Source organism: Orycteropus afer, unplaced genomic scaffold (genome assembly GCF_000298275.1).
Source record: "Orycteropus afer afer isolate SDZICR_OR568_19922 unplaced genomic scaffold, OryAfe1.0 scaffold00050, whole genome shotgun sequence".
Lineage (NCBI taxonomy): Eukaryota > Metazoa > Chordata > Mammalia > Tubulidentata > Orycteropodidae > Orycteropus > Orycteropus afer.
In genome coordinates this window covers 8,443,335-8,460,857 of record NW_006921637.1, presented here as the reverse complement: position 1 = coordinate 8,460,857, position 17,523 = coordinate 8,443,335, and the positions used below count along the sequence as shown (strand labels likewise).

The window sequence follows — 17,523 nt, the reverse complement described above, 5'->3', positions numbered from 1 at the left end:
GAATCTCTTGGGTTTTCTAGGTATAGGATCATATCATCAGCAAATAGGGATAGTTTGACTTCTTCCTTACCAATATGGATGCAAAAATATGGAACGCTTCATGAATTTGCGTGTCATCCTTGCGCAGGGGCCATGCTAATCTTCTCTGTATCGTTCCAATTTTAGTATATGTGCTGCCGAAGCGAGCACAACACATTTCTCTTTAAAGTACTATGGCAACTAATCATATACCCTGTTCCAGCATATTAACTCAAGTCAGAGTGAAGCTGGCTACTGGGTGATTTAACCCAAAGTGACACTGATACAGATAATTTGATTAGCCATATGCCTGGAATTGTAAATTCTCAACTGAATTTTCATAAAGTGACTACTGTTTCAAGATATCATGCTACTTGAAAGAGTAACATCAAAAATTACTGAAATTCTTAAATGTAACATTAATTCTTCCTAGATCTTTTTTTTCCCCCCAATAAGTGTGAAGTTTGGAAATTTCATAAAGGTCAGATAACCAAAATCCTCTCCCCCCTGGCAAATATAAGCACAAATTCTTTTGATTTAATTTAGGTAGTAATATACCTGAGGCACTGGCTAGCTGGAACTTCTTTGTCATGCATCTTTCTACTTTGTCTGAATTTGTCAACTACAAAATATACTCTAACTTTAGCTTAGAAGTACTCTCTGTATAATTCAAGCCTCCAGATTGCTAGTCCAGTGCCCTTCAATCCACTTAAGGGCTTCTTCTCTCCTATCTTACCTCATTACCATTGAGAGGAAAGATTTAGGTCCCATATAATCACCTCTACTTTTCAGGTAAGAACACAGATGTCCATAGAGGAAAAATGACTTCCCCAAGGTCATAGCTGGTACCTGAGCTAGCATTCTGGTTTTGTGATTCCTTGCCTAGTGCTCTTTTACTAAATTACATGGTCTCCCTAAAGGAACATCTTTAGTTACAGCTCAAGCCTTCTCCTGCTTGTTTTCATCCTCAAAGATGGGAAAATCATCCCAAACTTTACCCCAAAGGACCCTGGACGTATTTGCTCCCAAGCTGCCCCCATGTGCACTGCAGAAATATGCTCCAGAGGGTATAAGTGAGTGTCTTGTGTTGGGCTGGTCAGTTTTTACCTTCAAATGCCCGTGCAGCATCCACGAGGTGGGACCAATCTAACCCTGTAGCCGTGTCTGGGAGGGGCATCAGGCCAGGGTCTGCGCACTTGGACTTATCCGATAGGGACCCATCAGAGAACCAGAACTCATCTAAACAAAAACAAAGCATCGGTTACATCACAAATACCAAATAACACTGTATTGTCCTCTCACAAAAGAGCTGAGGGATCTTGTTTTAAAATATCTCCTGCTCCAACTTAGGAGACACTGAGCTATGATTACCAAAAATGTCAAAAAAATTGATGCTTAAAAAAAAAGCAGCAAACTATAGACTCACATAGAGACTAACCAGCAAGTAAAGCACTGGGGTAGAGGAAGAGTAGGATTTGTACAGAATCTAGATTTCACAGGAAGTTTGCTACCAGAACAGTCTCCTCTTGAATATACCCACGTTTGACTAATTGCAAGACAAACTGTTTTTCTTCAGAAAGTCACTTTCCCCTTTTTCTAAACAAGCAAAGCTAGCTTCTATTGTAAAAATAATTTGAAGCAATTTCTTACTATCCTGATCATCTGAAAAACTTTCTGACAAAGTTATCTAACCTGAACTCCACAAATTCGTATGCTACAATCCACAGTATCAACATCTTTGTTGTTGTTATGTGCCATCGAGTCAGACCTGACTCATAGAGACCCCTCCTTGGGTTGCCGAGGCAGTATCATTATGGAAGTAGATTGCCCAACCTTCCTTCCACGTGTATTAAGATTAATTTCAACAGACAAGAAACAGAGAACAATATGTTATATGCTATGCACAAAAAAGGTGATTGTAACACTTATTTGTCTTAATTAGATGGCTCTATAACTAGTTAAAGGAGCTCTGGTAGCATAGTGCCTAAGGCAATTGACAGCCAACTAGAAGGCTGGCAGTTCAAATCCACCAGCCACTCCTCGGAAGGAAGGTTGGCCACTAGTTCCATAGTGATACCACCTCGGAAACCCAAGGAGGGGTTGCTTTGAGTCGGATCCGATTCCACGGCAGTGATTGTGTTTGCGTTTGTGTTTGCATTTGTGTATAACTGTTTTTCTTCAGAAAGTCACTTTCCCCTTTTTCTAAACATGCAAAGCTAGCTTCTATTGTAAAAATAATTTGAAGTTTGGCTGTACAAATGGACCTTTTTCTCTTTAAACTTTCATCACAGTCTGGTAAGTGTGTTCATCATTAATAGCACTAGTTGTTAAGAATTCATTATGTATTTGGGTATTCGTTTTCAAGAGGTTTCCATTGACTTTCTTTTACCTTGCATTTTCTGAACCTGTACAAATACTGTATGCAGCTGATTGTGAACACATCTGACTAATTAGACCAATCAAAATAATGACCACCTGGTTGTCTGAGTCTGCAATCAAGTTAAATAAGGGACATAATTAACCAAATGCACCTGTAATTTTTGTACTCACATACTTTTTGATAGCTGTGAAATGCTGGCATCTGGACTGAGATGGAGAGTGTTTATAGATTTGGCCTTGTAATGGACTAACAATCTCTCACTGTCTTGACACCTTTCAGATGTAGCTCTTAGCAGATCTCTGATAGTTACAACTAAGCCAATCAAATCATTCTTTTTTTTTTAAGATGACCATGTTTAGTTGTGTGTTTAACCCCAACTTATTCCACCAACCTCCATTCTAAAAGGAACATCAGTAGCTAATATCTTCTCAGCATAATCCCTGCTGTCCTCCCTTTTCCCTTTCTTCTCTAAAATAACAAGTGTTTCTGCCCCTAGCAGATCACTCTAAGTGTGACAGACTGTCCTAGCCAAGGGGTAAACAAGAATTGAGTAAAAGTAGCGTTGCTGGAGAGGGAGCTGGGAAGGAGAGAAGAGCTAGCATGCACTCTCTTCCCTCCTCTCCCCACAACCTCCAGTGGAAATGCAACAAACACGGGGAGCCCAGGCTGAACCTGATCCTAGGTCTTTATCCAAAGGCATTTAAGATACACACATCAAACTGAAAGATCATGAGCCCACAGATCATTAATCATTTACGAATCACTTATTTCTAACAGATATGCTGCATTGCATAAAGCAAGTTCTCTGCACAATCTATAAAGGAATTATTGAACTAGGTGGAAATTCTTTTGCCAATTTCTATGTGCCTGAGCTCTTCAGAGAACAGAGGGAAAAGTGTCAGAGTTCCATGAAGTCTGCACAGAGGCCATGATGACTGATGTCTGGTGTTGACTTAAGCACTCCCCAGTTCACCTCATTGGACAGAGAAGGCTTCAAAGAGGGGGGATTATTCAGGTAAAAGAATATCTCCACCAAAAGTACATTCTATTGTCGTTGCTGTTAGGTGCCATCAAGTCAGCTCTGACTTGTAGTGACCCTATGCACAACAGAATGAAAACTGCCCAGTACTGTGTCATCCTCACAATCCTTCTATGCTTGAGCCCATCGTTGCAGCCACTGTCAATCCGTCTCGTTGAAGTTCTTCTCCTTTTTCACTGACCCTCTACTTTACCAAGCGTGGTATTTTTCTCCAGGGAATGATCCCTTCTGACAACATGACCAAAGTAAACGAGACAAAGTCTGGCCACTCTTGCTTCCAAGGAGCATTCCGGGTACACTTCCTCCAGGACAGATTTGTTTGTTCTTCTGGCAGTCCATGGTATTTTCAGTATACTTTGCCAACTCTGTAATTCAAAGGCATCAACTCTTTTTTGTTCTTCCTTATTCATTGTCCAGCATTACTGGTGATTAGAACGCAAAAGTTGGAAACAAAGATGCAGCATCGGTAGTTGGAAAACACAGCCTTGGTGATAGAAATGATGCTGGAGATCACATGATGGAATTTGGCAAGACCAACGACTTATTAATTGTAAATACCTTTTCTCAACAATATTATATTAGTCATGTTTTATTATGGAATATCAATTTAAGGATCTTACTTGCTTTGTAAAGAAATAATCCTTAACTTGAGCTTCTCACATTCTTAAAGGTAAAATCCAGCTTAATACCCATTCTGGGTGCTGTCTGCTTTCTTCCCTAATGTCATGAAAGGACAACATCTTCATTGGCTCTAACAAGAGCCAGAGAATTTAAAAAATGGAGGGGAAAAATGCAATAATGAAGGTGATAAATGGGGTGCTACCATGTCTCTTACTCCCCCTGATCCTTAATCCTATTGCTGTTGTGTGCTCAAAGATGTGTACATCCCAAATAGTCAACTGAGTATAGCAGTCTCTCAATTAGAGTTCTGACTCTTCCTGAGCAGCCCTTAAGTTCCATGACATGTGGCCATTTGTAATTTTGCCGAGGCTTTAATTTTCATCTTGGAGGCTGGGAGGATGGAAGCTCACAGCAGGTCAGCTAGTGAGTGTGCCCAGCTGTCCACAGTTCCTCTACCTATGCTCTCTCTGCTCACACCCTGTGCACACCTTCTGCAAAGGCCACATGCTAACAAAGCTTTGATGACTTTGGGATCTGTGAAGGTCTCAGGAGCTACATTTCACAACCCAAAGCACACCTCTAACCTCTTCTAATTTCTATGGAGAACCAGGGACCAAAAAGAGGGAGTACAGTTTATGAATATTTTTTGATTTATTATAAAATATCATCACCTCTCTCTACCATAGGTTGGCAAATGATATAAATGGGAAAAAGGACTATCTTTTTTTCTTTTTTCCTGTGATTCCAACCCACCAAAAAGTCTTTATAATAATTTCAAGTTAATATTTAGATGCCACTGCTGTTTCCTGTTCATCTAGATTATGTTTATTGAGCACCTACTATATTCTAGGTACTACATTAGAACCTAGGGATTTAATAATAACATATAGGTTCTGTCCCAAAAGAGTCCAGGACACAAGGAGATAAATATTGTTGCTGATGGGAGCTCTGGTGGCACAGTGCCTAAGGCATTTGACTGCTAACCAGAAGGCTGGCGGTTCAAACCCACCAGCCACTCTTCAGAAGGAAGACTGGGCAATCTACTTCTGTAGAGATACCACCTCAGAAATCTAAGAAGGGGTTGCTATTAGCAGGAACCAACTCGATGGCAGTGAGTTTGGTTTGGTTTGGGTGGCTTGATAGGGTTTGGATACATGCTGGGTAGACACAGATAAGTGAGTGAGTGATCCCTTCTCAACTACCAATGCCTCTTATTTGAAAGCCAGACCTCCCAAGCCTTGTGTTACATCAGGAGACTGCATTACTGTATTGGTCAAGTCAGAAAAGAAAGAGTCCCTTTGAGTTGGTGAAGTAGATAGCTTCCCAGGCAGGGTGGGAATGCAGCGGTGCACACTCAGTGGGGTGGGATGGGTGTGTGTGTCACAGGCTCACCCACATGGAGTACGGAGACCTCCTTAGAGAACATGACCATTCTCTGGTGCGCTGCAGACTAGAAACGTAAACCAGCAATGCATATACTATCACTTAGGTCAAAAATGAAATACTTGGTGAGTAGGAAAGAATACTAATTACAATTGTTTATCTCCATAAACTTTCTGGGAGTTCTGAGAATGTGTTATGAAACAGGCTGAGAAGAGAGGACACTGTCCATTGAAACACATTTCTACTGCACAAGTTGGGGAGAAGCTGCTCTAATCACCTCGGGGGACTGCTTTTCTTCTCTTGGCTCACCGTTCCTTTTCATCAAGTCACATGTGGATTTAACTTTGGTCAATTAAGAGACCGACAGATTCTGAAAGATGATTAATGTTGAAGCACTGCTGCCTGGGCACGCTGCTCTCTGGCTGGAGACATTGATCTGTGGCTTCCTGTTTGTTTACCAAGACTTGAAATCACAGTAACCATCTTTATTGAGTCTGACTTTATTGTTAACATTATAAATGCTGAGGTAGCTTCCTGACAACTTTTCCTGGTGGTCAGATATCAGGTTTTACAGTCACTCTCCAGAAATCAATGGCTTTTTATTACAAGGGAGTCTAAAAACTTCTGAAAAAAGAAGATGCACCATGCTGAATCAGCCACAACTCTGCCTTGGATGGTGTTTGAGAGAAGGCCATGATAACTTCTGCCAATGTCAGCCTTACCTAGGAGGGTGTCCCTTACAGACCCTGCTGCTCTCCTCCAGGAGCCCTGACCACTAACTGAGTACACCTTTGGTCTGTAGCATTTCTGAGTACTAAATTATAAGTAAAACACAAATTCCAGTTATTTATTCTAAAACATTTTTTTTTTTTTTTTAAATTTCAAGGGGCACCTTTTGTGAGTTGCTTAGTTCAGAACAATAGGTTTGGGAACACACATAATACTATATTTTTTGAAACAACTCTTTCTCTTTAATCTATCTTCATAGGAAGATTTCTAACATTCCTTGGAAATTTTCATCACAATTCAATTAAAAAAAAAATAATTAGGACCTATCTTTATATATGTTGTGACCCTCCCAATGCTTGAACTGTACTGAATAAACCCAGGTACCTACATTCCCAGGGAGGAAAAGGATACCATGGATTTTTTTCAGTATCACCTATGATCTGGTCTATGAATTTTGTGAATGCTCTCTTGCCCACATGTTTTTACTAGGTGGGCCACTAAAGAAATTTTATTCTGAAATCCATCAATGATGGAAGCAGACAAATATCCTAAATGAAATGCACAAACAACATTTCAGAACTATTTTCAATTTGTGGATCACATCACATTTTTACATCTCCAAGCTGAAAATATAATGATACAGCACATTTCAGTGACTTCACAGGAAATATCTATGAATCATGCCATGACTCAAATCCAAACATGTTTGTTAAGTATCTGTCTCGCAAGGCTGGATTAACATCTTGGTCTCAAGTAAAGAAATATGCTGAAGGAGGCTTTTACAAGCTAAAATATCTGAAAGACAAGCCTGTGACTGCAATTCTATGTAAAAAAGGTACAGGGATTACTCTGCCACAGTATTTACTGTGAAGAGATGAATATGCTGGCCCTTGCCCCTTCATTATCCCAACTCCAAATTATAAACAAGATCTGAATAAGTATCTCTTTACTGGTGAAAGTTCTCTCTTAGATGATCAGATGCTTTCCAGGAATCCTCTAGTTTTAAATTTTAAAAGAAAAATCTGGATGTCTTCTTTTTTTTGCCTAGCTCTACATAGCAAATTTAACCAACCAATGCTAGAAGATTTGAAAGAACTACCTTCTACTCCCAGTTTAAATATAAAGCTATGTCTCTCTGAGAAACTCAGTTATCCAGCTTGTTGCTGTTGCCAGGTGCCATCAAGTCATCTCTGACTCATAGCAACCCTATGTACAGCAGAATGAAACAGTGCCTGGTCCTGTGCCAGCCCCACGATCCTTGCTGTACCTGAGCCCATTGGTGTAGCCACTTTGTCAATCCATCCTGTTGAGGCCCTTTCCCCTTTTTCATTGACCCTCCACTTTACCAAGCATGATATCCTTCTCCAGGGAATGATCCCTTCTTACAACATGACCAAAGTAGGTGACAAGAAGTCTGGCCATTCTTGCTTCCAAGGAGCATTCCAGCTGCACTTCTTCCAGGACAGATCCAACTGGGGAACTTCAAATATTCCTTATTTCTCACTCAAAGACATTTATTTGACATTAGTGTTCACATTTCAGCTTTCTGGTTGTTCCTGTTTCAGTCTGTCAAATGACTTTCAAAGAGTCTTATTTTCTTAGAGAAGATGTGCTGATTGACCAGAAACAATAGGTAGCCAAGAATTAGGGAAATCGGTCTTGAGTAGATACAAAAGTAGTAATCACAGAGGTGACTGTGGTAGTCATCAGGCCCCAGGAACTACAGTCCTACAAATGACAATTCTCCTTAAAGTGCAAACGTTCCCTGGCAGGACAGTGGGAATCAGAAGCAAGTTGAGGGGAATAAGCATCAATACAAATTACTCCCAGTTCCCTTATTTACATTTTGCCATCTCATCCATCAAACTTGTAGAATTTTTTGAGTAGTTCCTTAAGTACAGAAATTAGAGGAAACACATCACCAAATATCAAGGTTTCATTAGAGAAGAGCATATGGCAAGCGTCACTTTTACTACCTTCCCTAGAGAATTACACAATGAAGATAAGTAGTGCAGGTTTTAGTCCAATCTGTGGATAAAGAGTACATTCTGCTGTGTCCTAACTGTGCATATTTTTAATACATTAAAAAACAGTATACATCTTTCATATGGAAGCCACATTTCACATGGAATGTTAAGATCTGCATTAACAAATATACTTTGAAATCTCACAATCACACTTCAAGTGTTTTAAATGAAATAAATAACATTTAGAAATAGTTTTAATGGCTTTACAAGTCTTTAAGAGGATGTTAAAGTTACCTATTTACAAAAAAGCAAAAATACTTGGAAAATTATTGAGGTATTATATGTCTGTCTAACCTTTCATTTGGTTATCAAGAAAGAGTTGAAAGGTTTCTTCAGTTTCAGTAAATGGACCCATTATAAAAGGCAGGATATTATGTTACTTAAAGAAATAGATTTAGAATTTTCCAAGACAAGATTCATTTCCAATTATGTTAAACATTAGAAACATTATTAGACTACTATTTCATTTAGTATGAGATTTCTATGTGTTTTATAAAGTTCAAATCAGTTCTGAAGACAATTCTTTCTACGATGAAATAAAAAAATAAACTTGATAATGAATATATATCTTGTTATATATCTATTTTTCCTATACAGCAGCAATACCTTTGACGAAAAGAGATTAAATCTAACAAGTTTAAAATGACCAATAAAAACTGAGAGTTTTAATAAGGAACTCTCAGTGTGTGAAAATCATAGATTTTTAGGATTTGAAGAAAAAAATTAAGGAATTGGGATACAGAAAACTTAAGTGACATGTACAAGGACATAAAGTTCCCCCGCCCCAGGGTAAACTGGGTCTAAGACCCAGGTCTACTGATTCTTGTCCACCACTTTGCCCAGCACCATGTATTTAATTTCAAGAATATACAGGAATGCAAAGGTACAAAGCCAAATTTTGCTCCTTGCCTGCTACACACTAGAAAATCTATCCTTTATCCAGTTTTCTTTTTTCAAAATAGAGACTTAGACATTTTTCTTTTAGATATAATAAATGAAGATATGATTTAGAAGTGAACATTTAATTTTATGAAAATGCTTAATATGAGTTTTTCTGTTTTCCTCAAAACGTGTAGGGTACTGCTTAACTTGTTTATTCTGAGGCTTTATCATATTTGAAAATTACTGAAAAACATAAAACCTTACTTCAAGACGTGAAATCTGAATAAGCCATTAAGGCACAGTGGCTATTTAGTTCAACCCACACATTGGCAACCTGCCCTGGGAACAGTGTAGGCTTACTTACTTCTTAGGCTCCCCATGCTGGTTACAGGCTGGGTCCGGGGAGGCAGTGTGCTGTGGTAGGGCGGAGTTGTGCTGAAGAGAATGTCGTTGGGCAGCGCTTGGTCAAGTATGGAACTTCGAGAACTACCGAAGGAGGACCCTCTCCGATTACTGCAGATGCTCTCGTCAGAGAGTGTACGGTACAGTGACCTTCTTGGGGACAGGTTCCCATAAAATGAAAACTAGTCGTGTTTAAACACAAGGAAAATATAAGTTAAAACACCAAAAAGCATGGGATTTATTGTATTAAATACAGTCAGTTCTCATACTATTGTAATACTTCCTTTGCATTTTTCCCCAGGGCAAGCATAAAGCAATAGCTTAGAAATGTGGAATCAGGCACGTGAGTGCTTTGAGGCAAATGCAATGGGCTTCCGTGCAGTGACTAGACTTTAATGTTTCCTCCGTTAACAGTCTGTGAAATACTGTCATGAATTAGACATGAACAGCCTTATGAATTCTGAAATGCTAAATGGAACCTCCACAACCTTATAGCAGTGATTTTGTTGTTGTTGTTGTTATGTGCCGTCGAGTTGGCCCCGACTCATAGCGAACCCCCTATAGCAGTGATAGCTCCAGGAAATAAGATCGCCATTTCAGGCAACAGTTAGTCACATAGTGCTGGCTTGATTTTAATTTGAAATGACCATATTTTAATACTAGTCAATTTTTGCACCAATCAAGGGGATATGAGGTTCAATCTAAATAATAATAAAACTAATTTTGAACACTGCAGCTTTCTAGGACACATAAAATAAGTTCAAGAAAATGGTATCAGACCAATAAAATCTTAATTGTCCACTTAAAATGATCATTTTAAAAACTCTGTATTACAATGGTTGAAAAGTGAGTTAGAGTAATTGATCATTACCAGATTTAAAGGAACTATTAAAATATTGCATGTTAAATAAGAGTATTAAGATAATTCTTATCGGAGAAGCAAGTTGTCAAAAACTCAAGAAAAATTATATCAAATTTAAATTTTCAACTATTTCCTCTGCATACTGAACCAAGTTTCTTTTAAATAAATAATAGAAAAAGCCAAATGTTCACATCAAACAAATATAGAAATGGCTGTTTACATCTGTTAATGCAGCAAGAAGGCTAAAAATATGTCTATTGTATGTGTTCTTTCCATTCTGCCAAGGCTTTCCAACTGATGAATGGTACTCAAATGCATGTGAACTGCAAAGTTAAATTTACACCATGAAAATAAGGTGATTCTTGTAGAAAATAAAACACATGCCAAAGAGAAGTTCATTCTTATTAACAGAAAAGCCATTTGTACTTTTTCTACAAGTCTGCCTTTACATCCAAGTTGATACAGTGCCATGTACATGATTTGATACATGTTTAAAAAGAAGACTCATTAAGTTCTTATGGTATTCCCTCTTCACACATGACTAGCAGCCCTTTAGAACATGATTATAAGCACAAATATTAAAGTGGCTTTGAGGTAATATCTAATTTGAGTGTTATTATAAGAACACAATTAGGTAAACTGCAGCATTGTTTTATTATATGGAAGACAAAAGCACAAAGATTTGCTTTTACCCTGATCACAGTCAATGTAGCAATGCCTGATTTTTACTTTAATTTTTTCTTTTCATTTGAACAAGTGGGAATATCTGGATTCCACTCCTCCTGCAGTCATCATATATTTGTGAGTTAACATTTTACTATTTGAGGACTCAGTTACTAACAAAAAGAGGAAAGTGGGCTAAATAACCTGTAAAGTTGTTTTTAATATTTTCCATTATTTAACCAAGTGGTTTAAAGATCCAGTAATAAAGAAACTAAAAGTAATAACTACAGTTAGTATTATAACATTATAGTACAGTTAGTACTATAACTACAATATAGCAGAAGGAGGCATGACAATGGACATGAAACTGCCTTATATACTTCATGCATGGCCTTCACTGTGGTCTCTGCATACTCCATACAGCACAGTGCATGCTCCATCACTATTAAATGTCCCAGAGGCAGAATCATATTCACTCAAGTGTACTTTTGGAATAAGATTTACATCTAAGGAAGGGTGGCCTGCAGCAGAGGACAGTGTTCTGGATCAAAAAGCAGGTGGCCTGAATTGAAGTGTTACTACAATGAGTTACTTTGTTGTTGTTGTTAGGTGCTCTTTAGTCCACCCGACTCATACAACCCCTCCTCGGGTTTCTGAGGCAGTATCACTAACGAAAATAGATCACCCCATCTTAGAATACTTTTTATAGTTGTTATTTATCAATCACCAATTATGCACAGGTCCTGCACTAGGTTCTTCACATATTTTATTATTATTATTGTTGTTATTTTCTTCACTGTATCTCTGTAATATAGTATCTCAACCTTTTAGATGAGGACAACTGAGGTAGAAAGGTAAAGTAACTTGCATAAAGTACCAAAGCTAATAATCACTGGAATCTGGATTGGAGACTTGCTCCATCTGCTTCTTACCTATAAATAAAATTTAAAAATTATCAACTATGCCAGTCCCACAGAGTTGGTATAAGGGTCAAGAGAGATAATGCATATGAAAATATCCTGTAAAATCTCAGGATGTTTTAGACTTCTTTTTATTTATTTTGGTGTTTCTGGTAATTCCACAAGGCCTACAGAAGTAGCTAACCTTTCTTCTCCCCTCCTCCACTAAGGGGCTGTCAGGAAGCATCAATTTCAGAAAATCTTCTTTTGACAGAACATGTGGAGTTTCTGAAATGGCATCTCCTACCACCGTCTGATGCTGACTTGCTGTTGACATGGTGTCCATTTCAGTATACATTCTGTTGAAATAAATCAGAACTGAGGTTTAGTTTGCCTATTTGTAAAGTGCCTACAGCATTATGAATTAAAATCTAGTAACCTGTTTCAACAACGAAACCTCCTTGGGTTTCTGAGGTTGTATCTCTACAGAAGTAAATTGCCCGATCTTCCTTTTGAGGAGTGGCTAGTGGGTTTGAACCGCCAGCCTTCTGGCTAGCAGTCAAATGCATTAGTCACTATGCCACCAGAGCTCCCTACATATTCATACAATTCTTAATTATTTAGTCAGTTTGCTTTTGCTGCATTTACTTCAAATCCCATGCCTTCTTACATTTGTGAAATGACTTGAACTGCAAAGTTAGATTTCTGAATAATTCAGAAACAAATCAGATCCCCAAAGCCTAAGATGTGAAAAAAATAGAGTCAGCTTTTAAAATAAGGCTATGTTTTCTCTTCCCTAATCAAAAAGAAAACATAGCTTCAATAATTCATCAGAGATTATCATATGTCTTTTGAAGCAACTGTGGTGCTTCTCAGAAACGTGAGAACACCCTTTTTCTTTAGGCTGGACAATTAGACCCTCATCTAACCCTGGCAACACAGTCACTGGAGGGAGAGGCCTAGAGTTTAAGAGTAATCAATCCAGGCGTGTGCCAAGCATATTTTATTATCAGCAATTTCACAAAGCTGTTTGGATAAATAAAGCAGCTGTCTCCTGTAATTATCAGTGTGTAAAAATGTATTTATGGACAACAAAAGACTGTCAAGCTGAATTACTGTTTTCAGCTCTTTTCTAGGAAGGGAACTGGGAAGGCATTTTTCAAAGGTTTATTCTGAAAATGCAATCTGAGCAACCAAACACTCCTCGAGACCCAGTGAATAACCAGTGACTGTACTGCCAGTGGAGGCAAAAGATCTTCACCACATTGCACTAAAACGTAACACTCTAGGAATGTGTGTCCCCAGCAGCAAGCCACAGAAGATGACCACACGTGTTCTCGTGTGCCATGGAGATGGCTTTATTTCAGAAGCAAGGCTTTCTTGTCACAGTGTGATGCCCTACTGGGAAATGGTTAGAATAAAAACACTGACACAGACATGCTCACAATTAATAATGTTTTATCTGAAAAACTCTGTGACTTCTGCTTTGTTCCTGTGGTGGGATAGGCTTTCTGGCCCCTCTCAGATCTGGAAGCACAGCCAATGCTGACAACATGAACCAACAGTTTCTGTGAAAAGCAGCTTTCAAAAACTTGCTAAAGATTTGGCTTACTTATGGGATAGCACTACATTAAAACGGTAGCTACTAGGAAGCCAAGGTCCTGGAAGGCCTTTGCATGAAAGCCACATAAAGAATGATACAATATAAAGTTTATGAAGAGCATATCCAAAAACATGCTCCAAAACCCAGGTCCTGTTTTGGGGAAATCAACAGGTTTGTGATGGTTAATGTTATGTGCCAACTTGAGTAGTCTATGATTCTCAGTGGTTTGGCAGACACTATGTAACCACTTTCCATTTTTGTGACCTGATGTGAGCAGCCAGTCAGTTGAAGGGAAGTTTCCTTGGGGTATGGTTCTATCTCCAATATATAAATGGATTTTCTGACAAAGCTCCCTCTCTCTTTCTTGACTCTGAACTCTTCTCATCATCTGACCTCTAGTTCTCAGGACATAAGCCTGCAGAAGTCTCTGGCCTGTAGCCTGACTTGCAGATTTTGGACTCGCCAGCCTCCACAACCCGGTGAGCCAGAAGAGGACTTCAGCCTGCCCCCTGCCCTGCAGATTTTGGGTTCATTAGCTCCTGCAACCATGTGAGACAACAGATGTTTTCAGCCTGTTGCCTGACCCCAGATTTGGGATTTACCAGCCCCCCAAACTGCATGAACCATTTCCCTGAAGTAAATTTCTCTCCATATATATTTATACATGTTTCATTAGTTTTGCTTCTCTAGAGAACCCAGACTAAGACAAGGTCCCACAATTAACTGATTGGATAAAAAGATTATATCTACTATTATTATTATTAAAATGTGTTGGTAGAGCTTCTCTGTGTGTTTGAACAAAATCACTAGGCTTCTCTGATAAAGTATTAATTTTTTAACAATTGTCAAATGATGTGTCATAAATGTGCTCTGAGAGCCTATTCTGTAGCAGTCACTGTGCATGCAGACACGAGCAGGACATCGTGTTCCTGGAGTGTTCCCAGTCATGCATGTGGGGTGGTAGAGGTGCAAGGGGGTAGACAGAGGAAAATCACAGGCAATTACAGTGCCTTGTGAGAGTGCAGAGGCTGCAGAAGACCGCACCTCAGGATGGTGTGGCTGGTTTCAGAAACTCAGGAAGGGCAGAGTTAGGCAGAAGGAATAGTATGAATAGAGACAGAGGCCTGAGACAGAACTCTTTGCTCTTTCAGGGCAACAGATGTAGCACTATTAGAAAGCACAGGGGTTAAGGTGGCCAGAGGTAAGGCTGAGAATTAGGAATGGGCCAAATCATGAAGGAGCATTATGTATGCCATGCTAAGAGATTTAGCTGTTACTAGAGGAGCTCTGGTAGCATAGTGCCTAAGGCCCTTGACTGCTAAAAAGAAGGCTGGTGGTTCAAACCCACCAGCCACTCCTCGGAAGGAAGGTTGGGCAATCTACTTCTGTAGTGATACGGCCTCGGAAACCCAAGGAGGGGTTGCTATGCGTCAGGTCCAACTCGAGGGCACATAACAACAACAACAACAGAGGCATCTGACTGCTAACCAGAAGGCTGGTGGTTCAAACCCACTAGCCACTGCTCAGAAGGAAGATTTGGCAATCTACTTCCACAGTGATATCGCCTCAGAAACCCAAGGCGGGCTCACTTGTGCTGGATCCAACTCAATGGCAGTGAATTTGGTTTCTGTTTTTAGAGCTTAGAAAAAGGAGTTCTGGTGCAGTGTGTAAGGCATTTGATTGCTAACCAGGAGATTGGCAGTTTAAAACCTCCAGCTGCTATGAGGAAGGAAAATGAAGCAATCTACTTTTGTAAGGATTGACCACCTTGGAAATCTAATGGTGGATGCCAGGAGTCAGAATTGACTTGATGATAGTGTTAGAGCTTAGAAAGGTTACAAACAGAGAAGTAAACACACTTTGAATATTAGGAGAAAAATAAATATTCTAGGTACAATGTGGAAAGTGGATGGAGAGGCCAGAATGGAGGTAGGGGACCAATTAGGGTACCTATGAAACAGTCCAGGACAGAGATGGCAGGATTAAGGATGGCAAAGATATGGCCACAGAAATAGAGGGGTGGTGATCAGGTTTAAGGAAGCAGAATTGGTAAGACTTGGAAAAAACAATGTGAAATGTAAAGTCAGAGAGTTGGATGGATCATAAGTTTCTAACCTGGATGAACAATTAGACAGTAAAACCATTAAATAGAGAATACTAAAGAAGGTACAGATTTTAAGAGGATAATAATAATAATAAGTCCCTTAGAACACTGAAAACGAAATGGGGAAAAGTGCAATGAAAAATTGGCATTATACTTTTATAATCAATGCCAAATTAGTAAAAGGAATAACATGCCCAAGAACTGCTTAGAATATACTGTAATTAGTCACCTCTATGTTTTTTTCTCCCACCTCAGGCTGGGTATTTCTGAAAACAGAGATTAGAACTTAATTGGTTTTGGATTGCTAATGCCTAATATAACTTTTCACATGGGGAAAATAAGAAAATTCAATGGTTTTTGATAAATATATTAATAAATATATATAGCTCTTATAAATGGTGTTTTAAAATGGGAGATGTCATTAATAAAAATAATCGCTACAATATTATTTTAAAGAAATAACTGCCAATTTCAGAGCTATATCAAACTTCTGTAGGACAGAACTGATTTCACGTTTTTGTGCTCAACGAGACACTGTTGTCATCGTTGGGTGCCATCAAGTTGATTTTGACTCATAGTGACTCCATGTGACAGAATAGAACTGCCTCTTAGTATTTTCCATTACCCTTTATGGGAGTAGATGACCGAGTCTTTCGTCTGTGGAGCTGTTCGAACTACCAACACTAATTTTAAACGTTACACACACAATACTTGGTGTTTTGATCTTTTTCTAAGCATATTGTTCAGTGATTTGGTAATTGTTTGAACAAAATTTCAAATACAGTTAGTGCAGTCCTATATTTAGAAACTTTGGTGGCTATGGTTTGCAAACAGATATCCGTGGCCTGAGAGAAGTAAGAGATCTATGTTCCAATCTTAGCACTAATTGAATGTGATCACAGAAATAACTGCTCTGAGCTCAAAGCCTCCTCTATAAAAGCAAGATGAGACTGAGTGTCTTCTAAGGACCCTCCACTCTGATGTGTTCCTGGGAAGATGTGCAGGATCCTGTCACCTGCTCCCAGCATCCTAAGGGTTCAGTGCCTCCAACAGAAGTAAACTCCTCTGGTCCCCTTTTTCACGTTTCACAATCACTATTTTGTACTTATTTTTTAAAATAATATTTTATTGTGTTTTCGGTAAAAGTTTACACAGCAAATTAGGCTTCCATTTGAAAATTTCTACACAAATTTTTCAGTGGCATCAGTTACATTTTTCACAATGTGTCAATATTCTCTTTAATTGTGTTTTGGTTGTTCCATTCCCGGTACTCTAGTTTCCTTGCCCCTTTACATTTTCCTGTTTGTTTTACAGTAAATGTTGACCTTTTGGTCTCATATAGATTTTTTTTTTTTTTTTTTAATGGCATGTCATGCCATACTAACAGGTAATAGCCTTTACTTTGTATGCCAACCTGTTCTTTCTCTAAAAGGTGACCTCAGGACATAGTTTTGGTTCGCACTTCCTTTTGTGATTCACCCGTGGTATGTGCACTTAGATACCTGGAGACTAAAATCCATTTGTCACAGTATTCTTGACTTTGCCTCTCTTTTACTTAAAGTCAGTGTCATAAAATCTGCATGATAAAATGCTTAAGTTCTAGGTCTTCAAATGATAAATATCCAAAACAACTCCTTCTATACTTTTCTGACTCTCAAGGAGAGCCCTTCTCATTACACAATGCTTATACCTCTGTGCAAAATGCTTCTAAAACTATTTTACAGAACCTAAAAGGCTTGCAATGAGTTTCTGTGTAGCACTAGGAGATTCTCATTAGCTATAAATACCAATGTATCATTATAACATTTGTATTCATAATAAAAAGTGTGTTATTGTGGTTATTATGTGCTGTGGAGTCAGACCAGACTCATAGAGACCCCTCCTTGGGTTTTCGAGGCAGTATCACTACAG

General features: G+C 38.8%; 1 protein-coding gene and 1 non-coding gene across 2 annotated transcripts in view; both read right to left on the bottom strand.

The window, feature by feature from the left end:
• The window catches only part of SIPA1L2 (signal induced proliferation associated 1 like 2), a 175,500-nt gene that overhangs the window by 25,452 nt on the left and 132,525 nt on the right, over nt 1-17,523 (bottom strand). Inside the window, exons 15-17 of the mRNA XM_007938482.1 lie at nt 12,111-12,264; nt 9,444-9,663; nt 1,126-1,257 (exon numbers count right to left, since the gene is read on the bottom strand). Coding sequence (XP_007936673.1) covers nt 1,126-1,257; nt 9,444-9,663; nt 12,111-12,264 — 506 coding nt within the window. The remainder of the gene's footprint in view (nt 1-1,125; nt 1,258-9,443; nt 9,664-12,110; nt 12,265-17,523) is intronic.
• Nucleotides 83-189, bottom strand: LOC122149824. The gene has a single exon (XR_006163351.1). It is a non-coding gene; the product is annotated as a U6 spliceosomal RNA (small nuclear RNA).